This window comes from Ambystoma mexicanum, chromosome 8, assembly GCF_040938575.1.
Source record: "Ambystoma mexicanum isolate Mex_15411 chromosome 8, UKY_AmexF1_1, whole genome shotgun sequence".
Taxonomy (NCBI): domain Eukaryota; kingdom Metazoa; phylum Chordata; class Amphibia; order Caudata; family Ambystomatidae; genus Ambystoma; species Ambystoma mexicanum.
In genome coordinates, this window is record NC_090929.1 from 613,813,609 (window position 1) to 613,840,396 (window position 26,788).

At 47.2% G+C, this 26,788-nt stretch overlaps 1 protein-coding gene across 1 annotated transcript in view; it reads left to right on the top strand.

Moving 5' to 3' along the window:
- Positions 1-26,788, top strand: part of IGSF21 (immunoglobin superfamily member 21) — a 2,012,705-nt gene that overhangs the window by 975,289 nt on the left and 1,010,628 nt on the right. The window contains exon 3 of the mRNA XM_069610317.1: positions 22,200-22,321. Within this exon, the coding sequence (XP_069466418.1) occupies positions 22,200-22,321 (122 nt within the window). The remainder of the gene's footprint in view (positions 1-22,199; positions 22,322-26,788) is intronic.

Here is a 26,788-nt window from a genome sequence, read left to right on the forward strand (position 1 = left end):
AGGTAGCCTTGTAGCTCTGAAAAGCAGCTACCTGCAGGATCATATTGTAGCTTGCCTGGGGGTTGCAGACACACTGTGTTCATTCGAATAGCAATCAGGATACTGTGAAAAGGATCCTTGTCGTGTCACTGAACACCCAATGTTTTCAGGGACACCAATACAGGGGTGGGGGGAGGGTAGCCCCCATCTGAAGTCAGAATGAGAATTGGTAAGTAGTGATCTGAATATCCCATGACAAATCAAATGCAACTGGACAACCTCAGTGAGCTCTCTTAGTTAGCTAAGCTGATAAGTTCCCAGGTACAACCCTTTTGATTAAGTTATTTAAACATTTGAAGGAAATGGCAACAGTAACCATCGGTAGGATACATGAGCTCATCTCATGACAGCGAAACAAAGAAAAGTGGCTCACGCTGGCACCTCCATATTATGATATGAAAGGCGTTTGCACCCAGTATGATAAGCATTGGCGAATTAAGACTTCCAAGAAAATGGAATGGCTTCCAGATGTTGATTTATATGCTGCTTCTAGTGCTGCAATAATACCTGTTCCCATTGCCCAATTTAATAGTACACAATGTATCAACCGTGGGAGAATAAGGGACTGTGTCAGCCCTACTGGGATTTCAATTTATGCCGTGTTGGTTGAACACACATTTTATGTTACGTTATGTTCCATTTGTATAGTGCCTCCTGTCCTATGTAATGGCGTTGAAGCACTGTAGGATAAAGAAAAGGTTTGGAAAATATTACTCAAATGCACCAACCTTACTCAAAAAATGTTTTTGTTCAAAGGTGAGTCCGTTCAGTTTTATCTTTTTATTTTGCACAATAGGTTAAAGAACATTCAAACAAAAATAGTTCCAATTTTGTGTTAACTTCACACCATTACAATCCTTAATGCAACTTAATGTGCGGTGTTAACTCCACACTTGTAGTTTGGTGACATTTTTTGTATTTACTTCACACCATTTTAATCCTTAATGCAACTTGATATAAGGTGTTAACTCCACACCTGTGGTCTGGTGGCTCTTCAAGAAAAGATTGTTTTAGTTTATATTGTCATCAATTTAGACTGATTATCTATGCCTTACTATGTCTCTCTCAACACGTGTTTCCCCATTGTTGCTAACAATGGTTCATCAGGAGAGGAAGTGTGTATCCAATCTGTGATTTTAGCATTCATCCAGCTATTTTTGACAGGTTCAAGTGGATGATCAACTAAGCTTGATGGTTTTATTTTAACAAGGTTTGCCTCTTCTCCCAATTAATGGGTAAAGTCCAATATTATCACTTGTTTCTTTTTCGGCGATCCTCTGCCATAATAAGCATCTGAGTTAATGTGGATCCAATATAAACAAAAACAATCTTTTCTTGAAGATCCTGAGTCGGAGGGCAAGGAGCGATGATGACAGCAAGGAGGTGGGAGAGGCAGGAGCCATGGGGCATTCACAGCTGAACAAGGAGGCCTGATTCCCATTTGACAAAACGGGAGCACTAGTGAAGGAGGGTAGATAAGATGCAATTGAGAGGCAGGCAGACCTTTTTCAATGGATAGTACAGTAGGTGAGGTTACATCCGTCGGGTTCAATGCTTGGAGGACTGAGGATAAGGCCAGGAAGAGTGCGGGAGACGAAGGTTTAGTAGTTGGTCCTAGTAGTTGGTCTTACAGCGCATGCATGTCATGTGGCCCTCAGCAGCGGAAGTGCCATGCACCCATTTTGTTAGTATTGTGTCAATTGGTCCAGAACAAGCTTGCAAGCAGTAGAACAGACTGGTCCCTTCTCCTGACGCCGTTGGCTGACCATGCGGGCTGGTTACAGAGACCCAGCAAAATGGGATACCCAATGTTTATGCCCAATTAAAAGAGGCATAACTGCCTGGAAGGGCTAAGAGCATTCTCCCTCCCTGCCTTTTGCGCCTCCAAACAACCTTGTAATGCCTTCCTGTTTCTCTCATGGCTGAGACATGGAGAGTTCTTGCCACTGGCAGCAGGGCCTCACAACAATTCCATTTGAACAAATGTTTGTCTTTTTAGAGCGGTATACTGGTTACATGCAGTACCCTTCACCCCATCCTTCCTGTGTACTAATACTGTGAGGACGAATGTGTGCTTCCACTAGGGTGAACAGATTTTCAAGAAGAAAAACTGGGATGGCCAACAACATAAATGAAGGACTACCCCTCACAACACCCCCTCTCCGCTTATCCTGAGAAAAGGGATTTGAACGCTGTAATGCTAGACTAGAATAGCCACCAAAAATATGAGAAGTGAAGAAAATTAGAAGAACACCTGCCCCCAATAAATGAAAGTGGAAAAGACACAGTCACGGTGCATCCAAGTTGCAACAACCATTAAGCGTATCAAGGAAGCACAGGCACAGGGCCTATGTTGTAACAGATTGAAGGGAATGTGAATACTTTTTTTACCCTGACCGCAAAGTACATGAAATCATGGGAAGCTGTATCCCCATCTGGGCAGAAGCCGTAAGCTAAGTTTGTACTGAGAAATAAGACACTGAACCACAGATCTATCAGACTTTGGGAAGTCCTAACGCTGTGAGGGAGGGAAAGGAAGAAGTGTAATTTCAAAGCATCCTGGAGGGATTGAAACATTTACAAAATCAGAAACTGTTTCCTTTTCAAACGAATAGGGAAACGCAGAACGACGATATTTATTATTTTTCCAAAATATTTCGACACTAAAGCTGCGAAGACAATCTGCAAGAACTGTGAGACTGCGAACAAGTTGAATACAAGTGGGCCAGGCAGGAGTTCATACCAAGGCTATTCTACAAGCCTGCCTTTTCTTTTAGTTAGGTATGTTTCTAAAGTGTTAGGGTCAGTTAGGATTCGAACAGAAGACTTTTTGTTTGGACTTGATGTGCACCCTTAGTTTTACGTTTGTTGGGTAGGGAACTTCCCTCGTATCAATAGGGGCAGTTAGCAGTTTTCTTTTAATTTAAAATAAAATCTTTTTGCACATGTCACTATGCTGTCTGACTCCATCTTCTGGTTCACCACATATGGTGTCAGAAGTGGAATGTAGACCAGTTGATATGAACTGGGGACCCCATATTTTTACAAAAACTATTGAGAAAGCAGAAGCCCCACCCCAGGCCACTCCCCAATTTATTGTTTTTTACAAATATAGTGTGGAAACAATCTCCATACCCACAAAAGAGAGTAACTAGGCTTATGTCTTCCCCCTCCATCTGGGACTTAAATTAGGCTGGCAACTAAATCTGGATTGATCTGGCGACATGCCCTAGATGTTGCCGCCAGGGTAATAGAACCCGATTATAAGGGGGAGGTGAACGGGGTCCTTCATAACCGTGGTACCTCTGACTAGATAAAGAGGGGGAAGTCATAGCTCAGGAAATCATTGAGAGCCTTCATCCCAGTACCCAAGAAAAGGAGACTTTACTCGAAACAGAGAGGGGGTGAATGGGGTTTGGTTAGGCTGACCCCATTAGCGAAGAGTCTGAGGTGAGTGAGACAGAAGAACAAGTCCCATTAAATGTTCTTGAATTTGCACAAAGGAACAACCCTGAACTATTGGTCGCCTTTCGGAGGATAACCTCGGAGGAGCAGGGTCGTAGCCAAGCAAGCCCCTTTTTTTATTTTTAAAAAAGGACAATTATACTTGTGAGACGTAGGGACAGATGGACTTCACTGGGCTCAACTGGTGGTTCCTCGCAGTCATCCAAGGATATTGCTGGGTTTGTCCCACTCCCATCTCATGGCCACCCATCTGGCGATAGGGAACACCTAAAGCCAGGCGATACCCCAGTTTTACTGCCCTGGAGTGTTCGTAGATGTGAAGAACTATCTTGCCACATGTGGAATCTGTCAGAAAACCGCAGCCGCTCCAATTTCCCTGGCCCCACCACAACCACTACCCATTATTGATGTCCCCTTCTCTAGAATAGCCAGGACATATTGTACCCCTTGGAAGCATCAAGTTGGAGAATAAGTACATTTTAGTGATTGTTCACTATGCCACCTGTTATCATGAGGCATTTTCACTCCGGAACAACACAAGTCAACAGATCCTATGACCCATCCTTCCTTTTCTGTCGAGAGTAGGGCTCCCCAAGGAAATCCAGACAGATCAGGATACTGCTTTTATATCGAAGATCATGACCGAGATAAAAGAGGTTCAATGCATCAAAAACCTCAAGCCCTCTGTCTATCATCCCAAAACGAATGGCCTTGTGAAAAGATGTACCCAAACTCTGAAAGGTTTTCTTCACAAGTTAGTAGAGGCAAATGGCGGATTTTGGGATGTTATTATTCCATGGGCCTTTTTTGCATTTAGAAAAACAACTCTGGCGACTCTAGGCTTTTGGCCTTTTGAATTACTATATGGGCAAGAACCGCAAGATGCACTAGACATGTTGAAACAGACCTGGGAAGAAAGAGAAGAAGCCATCCTACCCATCTCCCAGAGAGCCCAGAAATTAAAGTTTGATATGGATGATGTAAGGGAAATTGACAAACATCACCTAGGTAGGGTAACGAACATCAAAAATCCCTAAATGATATGCAAGCGTTAGGAATGTGTCCTATTTCTTCTTCCCACCTTGGAGAACAAAATGATATCAAAGTGGTATGGTCCATCCAAAGTTCTTGAAAGAAAAAGGTCGATTGAACTAGGTAGTGGCCCAACCCAATAGACAGCAGAAAAAACAGATCTATCATATAAATCAGTGGAAGAGTAGAATGCCGACCCTGTTTAGGAGAGTATGGTGACTATGGCCACTCTCCTCACAGACCCCAACCTCGACAGTCAACTAGTCCCTGAACATCTACAAACAGGAAGACCTTCAGGAATGTTTGTCCCAGTTTCCAGAGGTCTTTTCTGAGCAACCAGGTACAGTGCAGAATTTCTTTCACCATATCTGCAACCCAGCTGGGCAAACGGGGTCCTAAACTTTACTGGATCCCGGAGGCGAGAAGAATTATTGAGGTGTTCATGGCCAACATCATAGAGCCCTCAGAGAGTCCGTGCTCGCCACCCATCATATTGGTAACAAAACCGGACAAGTCTTTGGGATTTTGCATAGGTTTTAGAAAATTAAGCTCCATCGCCACTTTTGATAATTACCCTATGCCCAGAATTGACAAGTTCATTGAGAAGCTAGGATCGTCCAAGTACATCTTCACACTAGACCTAACCAAAGGTTATTGGCATGTACCCTTAAATCCCACCAATAGGAAAAAAAACAACTAATTGTCCCCCCCTCAGGGGCTCTTTCAATTCAAGGTACTGCATTTTGTGTTGCACGGTGCCCCTGCCACAATTTAACAGTTGATGGACAAAATCCAAAAAACACATTCTAGCTTCTCTGGAGCCTATTTAGATGATGTCATAATACATAGTAGACATGACCCAAACACATGCACCATCATTATGTGAAAGCTAGAGTCCTCTAGAGAGCATGTTCGACAGCCAACCCAAAAGAAATGTCACCTGGCCCAGTCAGCTGTAAAATACAGAGGCTATTTTGTAGCAAATGGACTACTCAGACCACAAACAGAACAAGTCAAAGCAGTACATGCAACACCAGAACCAAAGACAAAAAGAGAGATCTGCGCTTACCTTGGATTGACAGGCTATTACTGAAGATGTATACCAAATTATGCAACCTTGGCCAAAAATCTTACAGACAAGGTCAATAATTCACTTCCCCAAAAGCTTGACGGGGAATGTAAAGACCAGCAAAGCTTTGAAGGCCTCAAACAAATCCTTTGCCAGGAACCAGTCTTCAAGATGCCTGATTTCAACAGAGAATGTATTCTTCAGACCGATTCATCGAAGGTCGGAATGGGAGTTCTGTTGTCACAAGAACATGATAGCTTAGAATCCGCCGTTTTATACACAATCGGGATATTGTTCCCCACAGAACAGTCATATATGACAGTAGAACTTGAAGCCCTGGTTACCAAGTGGGCAGTCCTGAACTTACGCTAGTATCTCACAGGAAGGAGATTCTAGCTCGCGACTGACCACTCTCCACTAGCCTGGCTGAGTCTGAGATAAGATTCTAATGACAGAGTCGTGAGATGGTGCACCCTTAGTTTTACTTTTATAAGGTTGGGAACTTCCATCATAGCAATAGGGCAAATAAGGAGTTTTCTTTTAATTAAAATAGTACTGTTTTTGAACATGTCATTTAGTCGTCTGACTCCTTCTGGTTCACCACAGTGCACTTTACAGCTCTGGAGTGTTAGTAGGAAGTGGGGGACCCACTTAGCTACAACACAAAGCATGGAGATAAGGAAAGCCTGCGAGACCCTATGGCCAACACACCACAAAGGCAGGCCACAAGCAATGAAGGGAGAAAGCTGGTGTCTTGATAAAAGCTTCCCACAGGGGGTCATATGGAAATATCCCATGGAGGCTGTGAGTTACTGCTGGCCGGTCCATAGGGCCTGAGCACAGGAAGGGGGTGTGGGAGACCCTGAGCAGGATGAGGTACCGCCGGCCAGTGAAAGGGCTGTGGGAGGCCCAGAGGAAGATTCAATGATACTCCTGAGGAGAGCCTTTTTGACATCCCAGGATAGCTCAGGGGCAACATGCTTGTCTTGGAAGCAAGACAATATTGAGCAGCCTCACGCTTAGAGGCTGGGCTCTGGCATGAAGCATGATATAAGAGCCCAATATCATTTTTGTCTGCATTCCTCCCACTGTGGGGATGCAGTCACCACATTTGCAGACTTTCCACAGGAAGCCTGCCACTGGGGATCATCTAAGTGTTTGTAGAGGCTGGTGTGGGAGATCAAGGTATAGGGGCTCTCGATGCAACATATGGGACGGGAGAAGGAAGACATTCACTAGGTAACTGTGTCGGGAGAAGAGGGGGTCAGGAAGAGTCTTCTTCAGGGCCACAGGAACTCATATTGACAGAGTTGTTATTTGGGGGTTAAGCCTTTAAGTTGAATTAGGATGACATGTAAGTGCTCTTAGGACTACATATTATGAAGAATTAGTGATTTGACTTAAGACATATGCCATGACACGGTGGTGTGGGCGCTCTAAAAGTTGTGCTTCTTGATCTAAATAGTGGAGTGGCAGGGAGGGGTTGGTTGTTGGGAAAAGGAAGCCAGTAAGATTTCTAGAACTCGGATTGGTGCGCGGAGAGCAGTACTCCAGCACTGCCCCTATTTACTTCCTGTCATCTGGCTCCCCTCGAGGTCTGGTTGCCTTTTAACCAATGGAAAAAGAAGAGAGAAAGGCACACTGTTATCTACTCTTAGGAGTATTAGAGTGCCATCATCATAGGAATAAACAGTGAATATAAAGGTTCTGTTGAGAGAAGTGAGGGGGCTCACCTTGACGTTCAAGGGGATGGGAGACAGGCCTCAGCCAGGCCCTTGGATGTTGTCATTATAAAGAACTGGAGCATAGGTGTAGCCCCTGTTTTCCAGCCATGGCCCAAGCAAGGGTATCCACCTCCCTCACCCGGACCAGGGGCAGTCCCCATAGGGACCACCCCCCAGGCCAGCTAGTCGAAGGGGTGCTGCACCGCAAAAAAAACGACTGATAACAGGAAATGGGCTGCACCTTGAGTTCTTGGCACGCTAATGGACACAGACCTCACAGTGTATTTAAGAGGGCTCCCAATGGGGACCCCTCTTTATTTATGAACACACTTATCTTTTAAACCTTTTACCTTTAGTATTCCATAGGATTCCCCTGGCGTGACCACCACCTGACAGGGGAGCTGTTACGTCAGCTCACCCTTCCTTGGAGGTGTCTCGGGGACCCTTGGGGTGAGTCTGCTGGTGCAATAGACCCCTTACCTAAACACAGGTAGACAGCCTCAGTCAGGCTGCCACACTATCCCACTACCTGACTTAACATTCATAAATATATTTACTGTCCTACCCCTACTTACCTTTTAACCCTACTAAGCAATTCCCGTAACACTTCCTCGCACCCTGAAACTCACGTGTATGAGCGTGATACAAATAATATATCAACATCAATTCCCCCAAACTCTACACTTCCCCCCACTTGACAGTCTACTTAACAGTACTAACATATATAATACTACATAAAACACTAGGTCACAATTGGGTTACTGCAGCAGGCAGCCACCCCTCTCACAGTAAATGCATGCGTCTTCCCTTGGTGGCGTTGGCATGCTGATGGCTGCATGAATGCTGATGGAAGAGTTGGCTGTTGCAGGGCTGCCTACCTGCCAGTGCTACAGCTGGCTGGAGGCTGGATAGATGCTGTGCTTGCTGGGGACCTGCGCCCGCCCACCCCCCTGCCGATGAATGATGGGCCCTGGGCCTTCTTCTTTCTTTAGGGTGATCCCATCCTCCACATGGGTCCCCCGCACTCACTGTGCCGACAGCGCTCTTTATAATGTTCAAGGGTGCTCCCCTTCACTCTTGGGGGTCCGCCCATTGTCACTGCCACTCCCGCGGGTCTTTTGCTTCTTCTGGGTGTATCCCTGGACTGGGGGCCATCCATGATCATTGCCATGCCCCACGGCCCTTTATAATCTTCTGGTTGTCCCTGTTGGTTGGGGGTGCCCACCTGACCTCACCCCTGCACCCGCAACCTACTTTAACATCTTAGGGTGGCATCACTGGGAAGTGCATGGGAAGGGGGAAGGGGAAAAGTGCAGGGGTGAGGGTGTTAGGGGACAATGTCCTCCCCGTCACTACACGGCCTGCGTGTCTTTCTTTACTTCAGTGTAAGTCCCCTGCACAGTGGGGACACCACCGCTCTCACTGCTGTGCTCCCGTGTCTATTTTGATTTCAGGCAGTGTTCCCGTGACAATGGGCATACCGCTGCTTTCACTGCCATGTAACCGTGGCCTCGTTTGGGCTTCTGGGCTGCCCCCTCAGCGATTTGTCACCAGCCACAAGGGGCTGGCTTCGGATCTTCATCCGGGCTGCTTTATTGGCAGCCGGGTTTTTCTTCCTCGTGGAAACCCAACGGAGCAGCCCGGGAGTTCCTCCTCCCTCTGCTTCACACGGTCTGGCCAGCGACGCCAGTGCGGAACTTATATTCACCACTCCACCCTCCTTGGGTTGAGCGGACTTCGCTGCTATTCACCTCCCGAGCTGTGCCTGTCTGGTTGACACAGCCTGGGAGGACATTTATGAAGGGCACGCCTCGCTGGCCACGAGGCGGTCCGGGTTGCCTGATCTGGGCCCCTCTCCACATCTATCCCGGTCCTGGGTCGTTCTATTTTTGGCCCGGGCAGCACCTTGCATGCTGACTGGGCCCGTGATATTGATGGGCCCGTCCAGTGTGGTCCCAGGGCAGGCTGACACCTGCTACGCCCCGGGACCTCTGAGCTGATAACACGCGTGTGCCACATCCTGCAACACTATCGCACATGCTGGTTTGCTCTTGTCTATTTGCCTAGCCTGTTCTGGCCATAACGCCATTGTCTGGCTGTTTGATTCCTGGAAATGCTGAAAGAGTAATAACATTTTTTAAAAAAATGCAGAAACCTAAAGCTGACCATTGCAGTGCAGAATGGAACATAGTTCTACTTTCTGTTGTAAACAACGGGAGTGTAATCAGAAATATCAGCCCAAGCAGATGTCTTCCGTTCTCGTAATAATCAAGCTCAAACTGGCCCTTGTCGCGACCAGCCGCCCCACACATTAGACTGCCCACGCTGCTGGAGTCTAGCCTCCCTGCCCGCCCCTCGTTTTCTCTTTGTGTCTAGTGAAAGCTTCCCCCGGAGGCGATAAACGTGATCCCACAGATTTCTTGCCTGGTTTCGGTATCTCTAATAAAGGGAAGAAGAGATTGCGATAGGGCGAGCCGGCAGGTCGCTGAGATAAGGCGCTCCGGTAATATAGTGTCCCGGCGCCTACGCGGACTGCAGCCGAGAGCTCGCCAATAATCCCGCCTTTATCCCCTCTGATTTCGCTCCGGGCTCCAGCCACACAGAGGCCTGCGAATAATTGAAAGAGGCTTTGGGACACTAAGACGGTGCATGTCGGCGTGGTACAAATCCCACAAAACATAGCACAGCCGGCCACCCGGCTTGGCGCACATGTGGGACACGGCACAGAAAGGGCCGGCCCAAGCCATTAGGCAACGCCGCTGATCCACTAGGGCGCCAGCCAGCAGGGGGCGCCAGTGCAGCAAGCAAATATCTATGCATGAAAGAGTGTGGGTGGACAGGGCTGGACAAATGGTAGTACATTGGACTAGGCTACCTGTCTCGGAGCATTATGAGAGACCATTAAGGTTCAGTGGTGCCCTTATGCAACCAAAGTTCGCGGAGTTTGTCGATGTGAGTGTCATTTTCTTCTATAGCCGTGTCCAGGTTTCCTACTGGGAGGTACAGGCCTCGACCTTGTTGCTCATTGTGGACCCACACATATAATATGATATGATATGACATTTATAACGTGCCTATACACAAGTGTTTCATGGCGCGACGAGGCAAGGGATGAGGAACAAAGGAAGACAGAGGGTCTCATTACGAGTCCGGCGGTAACCGAGGCGGTAAAACCGCCTGGTTACCGCCGGACTCATATTACCATTCCGCCTCTGTGATTCCCGGAATTACCGGGGCATTACAACCCCGGTTTCCCGGGAATCACGGAGGCGGAATGGTGTTAATCCCCAATGGGGATCATGGAAACACCGGCAGCATCTCGTAATGCTGCCGCTGTTTCCTCGTCCGCCTGCACGGCAGGTCAGACCTGGCGGGAACATTACCTCCCGCCTGCAGGAGTTGTGATCGCCCGGTGGATTTACCGCCACCGTTGTTTCCATACCGGGCGATTTGTAATGAGGCCCAGAGACAACAATCTTACTAGGCGCCAGGTGTCATTCAGATCGCGCAAGTGCATGGGAAGGGGGAAGGGGAAAAGTGCAGGGGTGAGGGTGTTAGGGGACAATGCAGTACATGGGATACATAGAATAAATAAAACAACAAATAAAAAATACTGCAAGCTGGTGGCAAGTGCAAGGGGAAGTACAGACGTCAGGTGTAAGTGCTGGTAAGGGGACTGTAGGGATACAGAAAAACTGTCCCCAAGTGCGTGGGTTGCCAAGATGGCAGTGCAGGCGTGCAACTGGAGGGGGAAGTGACCTGGGCCCGAGATCAGAGGGTGGCCCGGTAACCAGTGCAGTTTCAGTTTCAGCCATGTACACATACATTGGTACACCAAACAGTTACGCAATGTTATTTTATGCTATTTCATGTTAGTGTGTTATGTGATGCTATCTTATGTTAGGTTATTGTACGTTATTGTGTTAAATTGTGATATGCTAGCTTATGTTAATGCTTTTTTTATGCTATATTGTTTTAAAATGTTACAAAGCGTTTGACTTATTACACACCTTTCGAGATAAAAGAAGAAAGAAACACCATCATCCAAAACATAATGCACATTCTGATAAAACAAATGTAAATAAATAAATAAATCAGCGCATTCAATTTCCAGGAGAATAAAACCAGGCATTTCATAATATTTACAACGGCCAAAGGATATTTTTTCATGACTTATACTGCGACATCGCTGCTGTAGGCTAGTGATATAGTGTGTTCCCTCTAGGGGTAACCCAGACCGTGGTCTGTGGGGGTGGAGGGTGCGTGTGGGGGGTTTAGGCGAGGGTAATAGTTGAGAGAAAAGGAGAAGCAGGAATAGGTGATAGCAAAAGAGATGGACGGGTGCAAGGGGGTGAAAGGGAGGGGAATGGCAGTGGATGCTGGCTTGCATGGTAAATGGATCACGCAAAAAGTGATTGTGAGAAGAGGAACACAAGCTGCCCCTGGTGGCAAGGTGGCAAGCCATCTTAAATGAAGGCCGTTCCTAGTTCAATGCATGGGCCAGTCAGAGCGTGGTTGTGTGATGGCCTTGAGATGTGCTCAAGTGTACCCGTGAAGTGTGGATGTCTCTACACCGGATGGGATTATTAAACTTTCTGCACGACAAAGCTGAAGGGTCATCTGGGGGTGCCACGCCGTCTGACAAGAAGTGCCAGTGCCAAGATTTGGCAGTGTATAGGTGAATGTGGAGAACACAGAAAGGGAGAGCGGGAAATCCCCCCTGTTCCCCCCGCCTGTGCCAAGCCCGTTTGTCTACTAGAGGCAGGATCCCTGTTTTGATGGAGTTTCCTGTGTAATGGAGTAATTGTGCACAGACTAAAAACGAAGACTAGGGCACACACTCTGAATTATTATGATATGTGATTTTGTGTAGCGCCTGGCAGCCATTACCATGCCTCAAGTGCTTTTTGATTGTCAATTTATCAGGCCACAGTCTGAACACAGTGATAGACCTTTACTTTGGTGGGGAGGTAAGGTGGGTGTAGATTCATGCGTAGATTGGCAGGGACCAAGCCGTAGGGCCACAGAAGCATCCTGTCTAGGGAAACTTGAGGTGAGATTCTAACCCTGGGTATCTCACACACACACACAAACACACACACACCCCACCCCCAAACCTCCCCACCACCCTCTCAAACTTAAACCCATCTTGGTGTGTCAGGTAAGTTAAGGTGTTCCTTTGGTGCTGGCTAGGGTTGTCCAATGAGAATACTCAATGTGCAGTATGTTACAGGAGTGTACGCTTCTCACACTGCTCAGCAGTGACAGCTTTCCACAAAACCCCATAGTTAGCTTCTTGCACTACCCTTCAGGAACAGTTTTTAGTTTTGGCTATTAGGTGGTGTTAAAGCGCCACCTTTAAGCCAAAACTATTGCATCAGAGTACAGTTTGAGAGAAATAAAATATAAGGAGGGACACAAAGCTTGTAGGTGTTGTTTGGTTAGTTACCCAGCCATTGGCTGCCCATGGCCATGCTAATCCCTATGGCCATTCCCACCCACCTCCTGCCCCTCCTGCCCCTCCCGTCCCAAAACACATGTTCCTGGGATCTCTTTGAGCTAGCTTTCTCAAGTCTTAACAACAAACGTTGTGCTCCCGTGCCTGCCAATGTACTTTCAAAGTAGGTTTCTGAAAGTTAATCACTTAATTGAAGTTGTAAATGTGCTACTGGTGTAATAAAAATGTCTTAACCAAGTCTGTCGTTTCTATGTCATATTTCCGCATTTTAAAGACCTAACAAAAATAAAACTGATTTTTTTCGCCCCTCTTTGTGTCGGGTTTAAAATGACGAAATATTACCTAGTGCGCCCACCACCCCCTCACAATGTCATTCCTACCCCATCCCCACCATCTCCAACTGGTGGAATTCTTAATTGGGGGGGTTTAACCCCACCAAACCTCCCATTACCTCACCCTCTGCCTCCTTCCCAGCACAACTCAGTCTCACTATACACACTTACAAACAGACACACACACACACACACACACACACACACACAAACACCTCTTCTGCCGCACCGGCTCATCCTGGTTCGAACCAGCCCCTTCGCGCACTCTTGCTCGGCGTGGGCATGACAGTTCGATTTAGAAAGACCACTCTGTGCGGTCACAAAGCAATCTTTCTAAATCACTCTTTTTTGATTGTTTTTTTTTTAAAAAAACGATCATTTAGCTTAATACCTGTCTGCCTTCAGTCACTCGATTTATAAGCACTATATATGTCCATCACTGAAGCCCTGATAAAAAAAAAAGCACTAAAGCTGTTTAAAAACAGTTTTGCTGTGTGTATACCTATTAGGCATTTCCAGGCAGTGCTATTATATGCCCAGGTATTGCACCATTGTTCACCTTCTACCATTGATAGCCAGTTAATACCACTACATCATTGCCTGGCAAATGCCTTTCCCATGCCTACACAAAAATCCAAACTGTTGGCATTGCCAATGCTTGTTTCACAATGCTTCTGGGAGCTGCCCACCAATGTCACCTTCTCATGCTCCCCAGCACTGCATACTTCTTGTGCTGTGTGTTTCGTGCCAAGCCACAGAACACGCTGAATGCAGCGGGATAGCCATGCACCCCCTTATTCTAAGAGACTTCAGAGGGATTACATTTGCAGACCAATAATCTAAAGACTTCAAATAAAACGAGTAGATTTTGCAATATATAGGCATGGTAACAGGCAGCTATGCGAAATTACCAAGATAAGTAATTAGATTGAGTCAGAACCTGGATCCCAACTGGTATGGAAAATACATGACAGGAATTCTCCTGTTCATACAACAAATCAATCTTCATCAAGTTTATTCTGCCTTGATAAAGACCAGCGGGGCGAAACACGTGTTGGCAGAGACATCAACTACTAGCATGAGTTCTCTAACTACAACACCAATTGGACTATGATTAAGTGGTCAAAGCACAATAAAGATTTTGATGGTTTCCCTGATTTACAAATTTCGTTTTCTTTATGTTAACATTTTTGGACTAATTATCCTTTTACATTAATGCACAATAGTACACCCTCCAATGTGTTATAGGAAAAAATAAGGAGAAATAAAGGATACATTGTATGCCTGCTTTCTTTGTACAGGTGCATTTTATCTGCACACGTGGTCCCTTTCAGTGGCAATAATATGCCCTGTCCTCCCCAGTGCTAAACTCACACCTCCTGTATGCTTGTCCCATACCCCTTACCGTTCTCAGACTATTTCTGTATCTATTTGTTTAATTTAATAATTTGACATTTGCGAGACCGCCCAGACGCAAGGGTATCACTGTGTTAGGCACATAGTAGGTAGTATATCGACAACAGAGAGATAATAAAGACAATAGAGGAGGAAGTCCCTACGGCAGGTTAATCATATTTGTCGAACAAGCAGGTTTTGGCGAGTTTCTTGAATGAGGTGTAGGATTGTTCATTTCTGATGATAGCTGGTAATGAGGTCCAAAGCGCCTGGGCTGTGATGCAGAAGCTGATTCCTGCGGCTCTATTGTTCTTGAAGCGGGGGGTTGTTAGCAGGGTGCTGGAGCTGGATCTTAGCACCCATGAGGGGATCTTTTGAGAAATGCAGGTGCTGAGGTACAGGAGGGGGTCATTATACATACATCGGTGGGCGATGGATAGAGCTTTGAAGTTCACCTGTGCTTTGATTGGGAGCCAGTGGGTTTCACGTCTGGTTGCTGTGATATGGTCTGGTCGTTTTAGAGCCAGGGCCGCTCGCAGTGCCTTGTAATAGTTGTAATTTGTACATGTTGGCAGCAGTGGTGCCCATGAGAAGAACATTGCAATAGTCTCGTTTTGTGGGGATCAGTGCTCGTGCGGGTGTGAGACAGTTGCTTGGTGAGAGAAATTGTGTGTTCAGTGAAATGCGCCTTGCAGTGTAGGCCATGGAGGAATCTAAGGAATTGATATGCCTGGTCATGGATAGGTCAGCCTCCAAGTGGACCCATAGTGTCCTGATATGTTTTGAAACAGGGATGATAGTATCATCAATGCAGAAGGATGCAAAGGAGGCGTCCAGGTATTTGAGGCGGTATAGGGAGCCCACAGTGAGGAGCTCTGTTTTTTCATCGTTTAAGCATAAATTACGGGAAGCCGTCCAGTTTTGAATTGTGCTGTCAACTCAGTTGATAGTGGCAGAGTCTCGGGAGTGATACCCTGTGATGGGGATGAGTATTTGCGTATTATCCGCAAAGTTAGTGCAGATGATCTATTTATTTATTTATTTATTTGTTGTTCGCTTGTTAGGTGCTTATACACCAAGTCAATTCTGTTTCAAAGCACCCACAGGGCAAAGGGAGAGAACATGAGAATGAAACACTTTAAAATACACAAAAAATTGAATACAGTGGAGGGAAAAAAGGACGAACCTACTATGTCTGTTAGTATTCAGAAGGGAACGTGCAAGTGCAGCAAGGAAGAGGGTAGTGGGGGTAAGTGCTCGGGTGTCCATGCTCGTGGTTGAGCCACAGGTGAAGTTCAAGGTATGGTAAATGCTTCATGGCCTGGAGCCGCGTTGGGTGAAAGTGCGAGTGGAGGGTGTGCCGAGGCAAGTGCTGAACGTAGGCAGAAGCTGGGGCGATTGGGTGTGGGAGCTCATGGGCCCGGAGGATGCATAAGGGCCCAGGACACGAATCACAGCAATTGTGAAATTCGCAGAGGAGAGAAGAAGGGAAGGAGGAGGCAAAGAGGAAATTCTTGAGGAGCTTCCAGAATTTAAGAAAGTCCTGCTGAAGACGCAGAGGGAGGGGGAGGATGTTCCATAGGAGGGAGCCAGCTGAGGAAAACAATCAACCTCCTGCCCTCCATTTAGAAATGCTTCACACACAATGAGTTGGTGCCAGAGGAACCGAGAGGTCTTGAGGGAGAGTATTTAGTAAGAGAGAGTTGAAGATAGAGTGGTCCCCAACTCCAGACGGCCGTGTGGATGATGCAGAGGGATTTGAAATTAATCTGTGCAGCAACCAGGAGCCAGTGAAGATGTTTAATGGCAGGAGAGATGTGGTCACTGGGCTTAAGGCCAAGGATAAGTCTCTCTGCTCTATTCTGGATGAGCTGGAGGGGTCGCAGAGTGGAAGAAGGTAGATTCAGGAGGAGGCTATTGCAATAGTCAAGCCTAGAGAGAATCAGGGCTCGTTTAACATTGAGTTTATGGGGGAAAGTGAGAAAAGGGAGAATTCCTTTGAGAGGGAAGAGCTCAAAGTGGGAATTCTTGGCAATGCCCTGAGTGTGAGGGAGGAAGGAGAGATAGGAGTCGAAGATGATTCCAAGGTTTCTGGCTTCAGAAGAAGGAGCAGGGGGAGAGCCCATGGAGAAAAGCCAGAGAGAAGGGAAGAAGGGTGCAGCGGGGGTCCTAATAGGAAGGATATCAGTTTTACTGGCATTGAGGCAGAGATCGTTGGAAGTGCACCAGACCTTGACGGCAGATAGGCAGTCCGGGATGATGAAAGGTGCAACAGGGTCAGCAGGACGTTTGAAAAAGAGTTGTGTGTCGTCTGCATAACACTGAAAGTTGGGGTAGAAGGAGGAGATGAGGAGTCCCAACTGAACAAGGTAGATGTTAAAGAGCCAAGGGGAGAGGATAGAACCCTGGGGGACACCACAGGTGGAGAAGGGAGTAGGAGAGGAGAAGGTGCCCAGGAGATGAGGAGTGCCAACTGAGAAAGGTAGATTTTAAAGCTGGCATCCAGGTGATCGAAGAAGGCTTTGCGTAGATGTTGTAGAGTGTGGGCAAAATACAAGATCCTTGGGGGACACCTAGAGGGGCAGGGATAGGTTCGGTAGCTGCATGACCAATGAAGACTCTGCAGGTGCCTTCACTGAGGAAGGATATGATACAGGCTGTGGCCAGAGTAGAGAAATTGAATTTATTGCTGAGGTGTTGGCACGGGCTGTTGTGGTCAACTAAGTCAAAAGCTGCTGACAGGTCTAGTAGCAGGAGGAAATCCAAGATGCCAGAGTCACAAATCTTGTCCATTTGTATTTTTAAGTCCAGCAGGACAGTTTCTGTGCTATGCTTGGGACAGAACCCTGGCTGTCTATTACCAGGTAGGTGGTTCTGTTCCAAGAATAGTTGGACTTGAGCGTAAGCAAAATGGTCCGGAATTTTCAGTAGGAAGGGTACGGAGGTGATGGGGTGGTAGTTGGTGGGAATGGTGGGGTCTAGCAAGGGTTTCTTAAGGAGTGGTGAGATCCAAGTAGATTTTGAGTTGGGAGGTGCAGTGCTGGTGGAGAAGGAGGCGTTGGCAGACTCAGTGATGATAGGTGCCAGTGTAGGGGCACAAAGTTTCACAATGTGGGCAGGGTAAGGGCCACCTTTACAGTTAGTGGGTTTTAGTGCTTGAATAGTGTTAAGCACTAGTTCTGACGTGACATTGCAGAATGTAAAAGCAAGATCAGCAGAGTGTTTGTCTCATTGGATTAGGAGTGAGGGAGAGATTGGAGGGCTTTGGCAGCCAGCAGGGTAATTTTAGCAATGATCTTAAGTTGTAGAGTGGAGATTTTGAGAGACAAGGCATCATGTATTGTGGTGCACCAGGCGTTGTCCACCTGGGAACCGGCACAAGACTGGATGGGAGTGTCGAGCTCTTTAAGGATAGAGAATAATTCTTTAGTATTGGAGTGAGCATTGGTTATACTAGCATTCTAACAGTCTGATTTGCTGGCTACTTTTGCTTTCTTATAGGCCTGGGAGGTCATTGCGAGGGCTGTGCAGTTACTAGGTAAGGGGTGTTTCTTGGTTAAGTGCTCGAGGGATCTTTTGTTTCTGCGTACAGTCACTAGGTCTTTAGAAAACTAGGCGTTATTGGGCTTGTGGGGTTTGGGGATTTTACATTTTAACGGGACATGTTGGTTGAGAGTTTGAAGCAGGCATGTATGGAATTGGTTGACCAGGTCTATAGGAGAGTGAGGTAGTGCTTGGGCGTTCTGACTGAGCGTTGCTAGGAAAGTAGGCCTCAGAGCTTTGTGTGTCAGGTTGCGGGTATTTTATACTTGGATAGGCCTTAGGTTGATAGCAGGGTGTTTCTGAAGTTTAGCTAGGACAAGAATAATATGTATGAGGTAGTGGTCGGACCAGGGGACTGTTTCAATGGCTGAGGTGTTGATAGTTGCATTGGCAGTAAGGATCCAGTATAAGGTGTGATCTACGGAATGCAAGGGTGCATCTATCAGTAGGTTGAAATTCATATAATTGAGAACTGTTGTAAGTGTGGTGACTTTGGTGTCTAGGGCATCATTGTAGCCTAGGTTGAGGTTGCCTAAAATAATGCATTTGGTTAGGGGTTTCATTAATGGAGTGATCAAGAGTGGGATATCAAGATTGGGATGAATGGGACCTGGTTGTCTGTAGATAAGGAGCACATTGATGGTGGATTGGGGGGTCAGTAGTAAGTTTAACGAATATCATTTCATACCCCGGTGTAGTGAGTGTCGTGCAAGGCCTCATGTGCTGGGTGGATTTGGCGATGATGGCGCCAGTGTAGTCTGTGCGGTCTGGCCTGAATATTGTGTAGTTAGCCGGGATAGCTAGGAAAAGCAAAGGGCCAGAGGCATCATGAATCCAGGATTCAGTCGTGGCTACTAGTCCAAGTGGTGTTTCAGGAAAAGGTCATGGATATCTATTGCGTGTGCACCGAGGGAGCTCACATTGATTAAAGCACTGTTTAGATCCTGTGTTTGCCCGGAGAGAGGAGTGGGGCAAGAGGCAATGGAAGTGTTTTGGGTGGTGGGGATGGTGAAGGGGCGCAGCAACAATGGCTTAATCTGGTGGCCCCCAAGATTGGTTTAGTGGTTGGGGCGAGAGCATAGGTTCTAGTCCAGATTCCGGATTGGCGGGGTGGTCCCAAGTGGGGTAAAGTTGTAGCTGGGTGTTTAGTGCAATGTGTGGGTGCCAGGTGGCTTTTGTGTGTCTTGGATGAGTCAAGCACATTATGGGTTGCTAGGCCATCTGTAGAGTGATCTTTGACCGGGTGCTGTTTTAGAGGGTGATTAGTGGTTTTGGTGTTCTTAGTTGGTGTGACTAGAGATGCGTCTGAGATGGTGGGCATCAGATGTGTGTCATTTATTTTGGGAAGTGTGGGTGGCATGGGGCTGTGCGGGTTGTGAGAAGGTGGGGGGAATATAAAGGGGAGCCTGTTAGGGGCTGCCCTGCTGGGTGACGTAGCAGTTTGGGTAGCACGTTGTTCTAATGCTGCTGAGATATTGGTGGTAGGAACAGGACCTGTATGTGTCTTTGCGAGGAGCAGTCGTTCTTGTGCAGGGACAATGATCCCCATAGAGGCTGTAGTCAGTTGCAGTGTGGTAGAAGTGATCGGGTTGGGGGAAAGTCCTGACTTAGCTTGCATGAGATGATCAGGTTCAGAAGGCTGAGGCCAACACCTGGTCAAGTGCGAGCCAGTGCTTTACGTTGGCGTTAGGATGCTAGAAACGGAGTCCTGCATGCCAAGGATGGTAAAGCTGCACATAGTAGTGCGCTCAGGACATACATGATCCAGAATGTGGGGTAGTTTGGAGTTGGGTCTGCAATGTGTGTCGTGGGCATCTAGATTGTTTTGCGCTCAAGTTAATGGGTTGCATGGATGATAGTTGTGGTTTGAGGTGCAGTAATCAAGGGATGCAGGAAGACGTTTCAGGCATTCTGCCACATGCAATAGTGGCAGGAAAGACATTGGGACTGGCAGTTATACACCAGAGCCTACACATTTAACACAGCAATGCAATATATTGGCAGAGAGTAAGGGACGAGTGCTCCTCTTAACTTGCTGATGAGTTGCTTGAATCTTTAGCGGTGGCAAGGAGGAGGGTGGCAGCATGGCTAGACAGGGCAAGACAGGCCCAAGTAGCCTAAGGCAGTGGCCTTCGGAATGGACCGGCTTTGCCTTCCGGCTTGGGGAGTGCATCTCCTCTTCTGGTGCAGCTAGCCAATCAGGCCAATCAGGTCACATCTGGGCAGTGTCTGCTTCTGGGAGGATCGGTCTGTTGTTGGAAACTGCAGTCATGGTGGTGGCCATTTTTATATGGTTTTCAGCATCGATGTTGCACAATGCAGGCCACAGGAGAGCATGGAGCCCAAGTTGATCGCCACCTCCTAAGAGTGTTTGTGAACCCACTACCTTCAACTTAGAGAACTGGTGCTTTGCCTCTTTCCTAAATCCACACTCCCCATTCATGTACCCTATCCATGCCCCCAGCAGCACTACCACCCTCTGCCCATTCCTTGGAGCTAACTGAAAAAAATAATTTCTGGGACTACTTCTACTCCCCGTCCTCTACAACCCATCCAGAACAGAACCGCAAGACTTTTCCTTGGCCTCAAGCCCAGGGACTTCATCTCTCTGGTGCTGAAATCCCTCCATGGGCCCCACGTGGCTGCAAGGATCGAGTTCAAGACCCTCTGCATAATGCACAAAGTTTCTGGGGCCGGGGCCCACACTATCTATAACGCTCTCTTCCTAAATACTATCCCTCTAGAGTCCTCTGCTCATCCTCCTCCAACTCTCTGCGGGTGAGCCGCTTTCACAAACAGAGATTTGTTGGTAGATCTTTATCCTCTGTAGGTGCCTCCCTCTGGAACAACCTCTCTGCCTCTCTCCGTCTTGAGCCGGAGCACCTCAAGTCCCAGAAACTCCTCTAGACCTTCCTCTTCTCTTCCTCCTTCTCTCTCCCTCTACCCTACTAACATCTGTTCTTTTCTCCACCCTCCTTCTCCTGCCTTACTCCGTTCAGTTTTGTTGACTGGTTGCCTAGTTCACCTACAGAGCCTTACAGGTCCCCCTCCCCCTAGTCTTTGCACTTGCCTCCGGGTCACTGCACTCTGTTCCGCATTACTGCACTTTCCTGCTTACGTTCTATGAGCGAGGCAACCTCTCTGCACTTAACCCAGGGCCCTGTTGTGAATGGACGAATTTGTACTTCCCCAACCTCCCTCCCTCTCACCTCCGTCTGTACACATGCGTTACCTATATGTACTAGGACTATTAAGCTCATCTGCCCTGTCCAAACGTGATATGACCAGGGCTGCACTAACCATCTGGGAAATTTAATTCTCAAGTGCAGTGCATGCTGGCATTCAGGACAGTTACTATCATCTTTACAACCCTCCCCGTCCATCATGCTGTTGGAACTTATTGGATTCCAAGGCCCCTGGGGTTGTTCAGGTACTGTTACTTCCAGAACTGCATCAAACATGCAAGGGCGCAGTGCTCACAAGCGCCATCCCGAGTTTGTCCAGAAAAGACAACATTGATTGGGTCATTGGAACCTAGAGTCCACCTCCTTCCTTTGTGCGTACAAGAAGGTTGAGTTCCAAGACCTCTCTGCTTTGCCCCGTGCAATAGCCAGGGCTGCCTTCACTTGGGTAAGAAGTGTGCCTAGAGAGCACCCAAGTGGCCAGATACCAACATGACAAGGACAAATTCACATGAATAGGCTTCAAAATGACTCATGTCACTCCTTTCATCAGATTGACCTTTTAGGAGCTGGAGGAACTCCTTAGGGTTAAGTGAAGGCCTGAAGGTAAAAAAATAATTTGTCTTTGTGGGGGTCAGTGGGAACCCTGCGGTGAGAGGTAAGATCAGCGGTGTTGTGCATGACCTTTGGCAGTGCAGAGTGAATCTTAGCGTGAAAGGTCACGGAGGAGATCAGAAGCTGGAGTCTTTTGGAAGCGAGAGTGACCCCGATAGCGAGAAGTCATGCAGGACCTCTGTGTGCGTGACCTTTCTTTTTTTTTTGAGGGAGTGAATCTGTGGGGGTCAGGAAGGATGTCTATGCCAGATAAATTACTATTTGTGTCACGGTGGGTCATGACATGCGTGGCCTGGAAGGAGGTCACTTAGAGCTGACAGTCTGCCATCTTGTCTTTCTCTGCAGGTCACAGATGGGGGCACCATCAAACAGAAGATCTTCACCTACGATGCCATGTTCTCCACCAACACCTCCCACATGGAGAACTACCGCAAGAGGGAAGACCTGCTGTACCAGTCGACTGTCCGGTAAGGTCCTTCTCATTGAGAAGACTTACAACTGTGCCTCAAAGTGAAAGCACGCAAACATGCTAATTCTGAAAGATGGCATCTTGTACTGTCCCAATTACTCGCTCCGCCCCCACATCGCACCCCGCAGTGTGTAGTCTGGTCTCAACCAGACCTCATACACTTCACTGTTCAAGCGTGCACACCACTGTGGTGCCCCTTACAACACAGTCTGCACGATATGATATCCAATGCTTAAAAATAATATTGAACATACAGCCTGACTCCAGGATGCCGAGGAGCTGGAGTCTTGGAGATCATTGGACCATAGGCAGGGACAGGGAGATTCAAAGGATACAAGCCTGGATACAGGAGATTTCTAGGTAATACGACGTGAGCTGTGGTGACAAGCAGCACAAACGTCTATTTTACTCCCTAACTTTAGGCCACAAATTCCAAGAAAGGAAAATAGGGAGTAACAAGGACGCATGCGTCTGACCCATTATGCCATCTGCACGGATCAGGGCATAGACTTGTGGCATGAGTAGCACCTGCCACAAAGAGGATCTACCCCTGAATGCAAGTCCACAGGAATAGCCCAACATTTCCTAGATATGCCGGGTAAAAACCACTGGCAGGATCCACTTGATTGCTTTCATAAATACCGGCAATTAAAATAGATTAAGGGCACCTCCATCTTTTTTGTCAGCAAATGGTATAACACAACATGTCACTCAACAAATGAACACACAGTAAGTATTCAAAGCTTAAAGATATACCCGGGCTGTAGAACTTCATGGCAGGTTCCACCTTTCCATTAGAAAAATCATGTGCAGATTTGTTTGTTTGTTTATTTATTTATTTATTGATTTGTTGTCAAACATGAATTATGATCAAGGCTTTGACCTAGGCAAAACCTAACTGATATGTTTCTAAATTTCGTTTTAAATGAAATCTCTTCATATGGCCACATAATGTACGTTTTCCAAGGTAAGTGACTTGGGATCCTTGGCATTTGGCTGTAGAATGACAGGACTCAACATTCAGATGTGAGCATCTCCTCCATGTGCCCATATGAAGGTGCAAGCTTCGTTGAACTTGCCTGAGATTTCTCAAGCTTCACAAAGCTTGTTTGAGATTCCTCGAAATTCCCAGAGCTTCTTTGGGCTCATCAAGCTTCCTCTGGCTTCATCGATGTTCTTGGAGCTTGAATGAGCTTTAGAAAGCTTCAGTGAGCTTCATCAAGCTTCACTGAGCTTACTCAAACTTCCTCAAGCTTCATCTCAATTGATCGAGCTTCATCAAGGTTCTTGCTTAATTAAGGATGGGGTCCTCTATGGGAATAGTCTCCTCTTCTGCACACCCAGTATATTCATGGAAGGGAAGTCAATGTGTGGCTTATGGATTGAACTGATCTGATCAAAAGTAGTTGACAACAACTCTCCTTCAAGTGCCTGGACAACATTGAGATTGTTTATTTATTTATTTGCATGCTTAAAGCGCTCACACATCCCAGGGGCATCAAGGCACTGTTACAAGAATATGACTTAGTTGCTTATTTTTAACACACTTAATACCCAGAGGTTTCTAAGTGCGGACACAGGAATCGAACCTGTGCTGCTTTGCGTTGCCACTGAGCTATCCTCCCAGGACAGTTGCACTATTTGAATGAATCAGGCACCTGAGCTGAGGATGACTGCAGTAGCATGGCATGCCAGCGTGGGATTTAGGTGGACATTTTCCAGCAATAAAGACCCAGAGATCCCAGATAGGCTTCTTTCTTGCACTCTAAAGCTTTTATTGGGAAAAGAACATCAAGCCAGAGGCGAGCATACATGAGCACAATCAATACCAGAAAATCAGCATTAGGCCACTGGGAATACAACTGCCGATTAGCAGACGAATCCCTCAAATGGAAGAAAAACTCCTCTATAATGGAGAAATCTAAACACACACAGCAACACATGTCCACATCTTTTAATCATCACCATTTGAGGAAACTGGGAAACACAAACAATCTGATTTGGGAAAATAAAAAGATATAGGCAGGGCCCAGGATTACAGAAAAAGTGTTCAGCTGATCATTCAGAAGCAAATGTAGAATGTAACCCGAAATAGAGGTACTAGTAGCATGCATGTTACGTATGATAGGCTGCTTCTGTAGAGTTTAGCACAGCCCTGGACCCTTCCTTTCACAGCTCTCCTGGGGAGGAAAGGGAGGAATGATGGGGTGGAAAGGGAGAAGCTACACAGAAAGGAAAAGGTTCTAGCGCCAAGATGTATTGCATACGGTTATCCAACTCCAGGCCTCGAGGACCAGGAACCTGATATGTTTTCAGGATATCCCACAGTAATACTCATGAGCAAAAATGTGCATACATTTAGAATCAGTGTATGCAAATTTAGCTCATGAATATTAATGAGGGGTATCCTGAAAATCTGAAATGGATCCAGCCCCCCAGGTCTGGAGCCGGACAACCCCGAAAATGCATACCACCTAAGAGCATCCCCAAAGTGCTATGGAGTGAGAAGAGGGAATTAGGTAGGTTAGGAGGGCTGGGAGAGGGAGCACAGGTCTTATGCAGCAGAAGGAGGGCTGGAGATGAGAAATCTGGCCAGATGATGACCCTCGCCATGAACAGAGAAGTCTCTGGACATTTTGGGGCTTTTGGTCAGCTGCTGCGATACGTGCGGAATGCGATGCAGGAGTTAGGGAGTACTGTGGAAGAAGAGGCATGCGATAGAGACGAGCCAGACAAGCAGGATGAGAGGCAAAGCCCAATATGTCTGTCCGCCTAGCCTGCTCTCCCCACCTGCCCCATGACCCGAACTTACCCCTCTCATCAAGTGCTGCTTCACTACGTGAGCAATAGAGGGTCTGGGCCCACAGATACGTTTTAAGTTTGAGGGCACTTTGCACAGACAACGTCATATAGAAAAATTAGCCTTAGCAAAATGTGTGTAAAACACAGCACACGGCCTCAAAAGAGAAGACTCGACACCACTCAGCTGTAGCGAAGAACCATTGAAAGGTCCCCCCTGGCTTCCAACCTTCCAAGAGAGGAACCTAGGGTGGTGGACCAATGATGGGAAGAAGAGATGGACCATGAAACAACTCTAACGAGATCTGCAACCTCTGGCTATCCAGATGCTTTGGACTACAACTCCCATGAGCCCTAACCAGCACAGTCATGCTGAAGGATCATAGGAGACCTAGTAAAAAAACAGAGAGCTCAATCTTAGATTTGATTTCTTGAAAGGTATACTGGTGATGTCCACCAGGATTGGACCCCCAATTTGTGGGTTTCTATGTAACTACTGCTACGAGAACTGCACATAGGTTTCCAAGGCCGAACTGGCCGAAAGCACTGGAAAGATTTCCCCGACAGGCCGCTTTCATCGAACGACGGATTGATTGTCGGGGACTGCACATGTGTTTACTGTACACAGCATAACTGTGTGGATTCCTCCCCGGAAGAAGCAGTGGAGGGTGACGTAAGGAGGGAGAGTGGGGAGGGGTGGGGTGTGTTTATGTATGTATGTGTGTTTGGGGTGTATGTGTATGCGTGTATGTTTTTAAGAAAGGGAGTGGGCCAGGGGAATAGACGTTTGGGGGTCGGGGTGGCGGTATTGTACGTGCACGCCAGATGGGGGGGGGTGGGTGGGGAGGAAACGCGGGTTGCAGAGGTGTCCCCCGCATTAGGGTACTGGACAGAAGGGGGCGCCAATATAGAAAAAAAGATTCCTGCAGCGCCAACATAGGACCCTGTGAAACGAGATTCGATGAAATCCGCCTGCGGAGAATTAACGTAGCTCCTCCAAGATGAGCGCGGAGAGACGGATTTTCAATTGAATAAGGTAGACCAGAGAAAAAAAAGCCACAGGCAGCAGCAAGACAGATAGAAAAAGGTGTAACGGAATTGCAAAGGCCTAAGTGATGTTTAGGAAATTGTGGACGCAGAGGCTCCATCAGGAATGCAGAGGATGGGCAGAAGCAAGAGGACTACTAACCAGGGACAGAAATGGAGACAGGGAAAGAGGAAATCCTCAGTTTGGGGAATTGCATTGGCGCTGATTGCATGCAAATGTAAAGCTTAAGGAGGCTTTCTGAAATGCGCTGTGAGTTTTGCAGCTGCGTGCAATTGAAATGCCGCCACTGAGAGCAGATAGCGAACAAGAAAAGCCAATTGCGCTAGGAAGCGGGGAGGCCTCAGAGCCAGCCTGCCCTTCGCCTGCCTACTCATCCTCATACAATAGCACACAAACACCAAACACACACACACACATTAACTTTAGAAACTCAGATAGTAAGACTTAGACCATACTCTGTCACAATTATTTAATCAGATCTCTGTAGCAGCCGCAGCAACCCACTGAGCGATCTACTCAATTTTGTATGTGATCTCTGCTGCTCTGCCACAGCTGCCTCTTTCATAGCTCTCGACTCAGCCTCATTTGCCAAGTGTCTCCCGAGTGTACTAAGCTCCC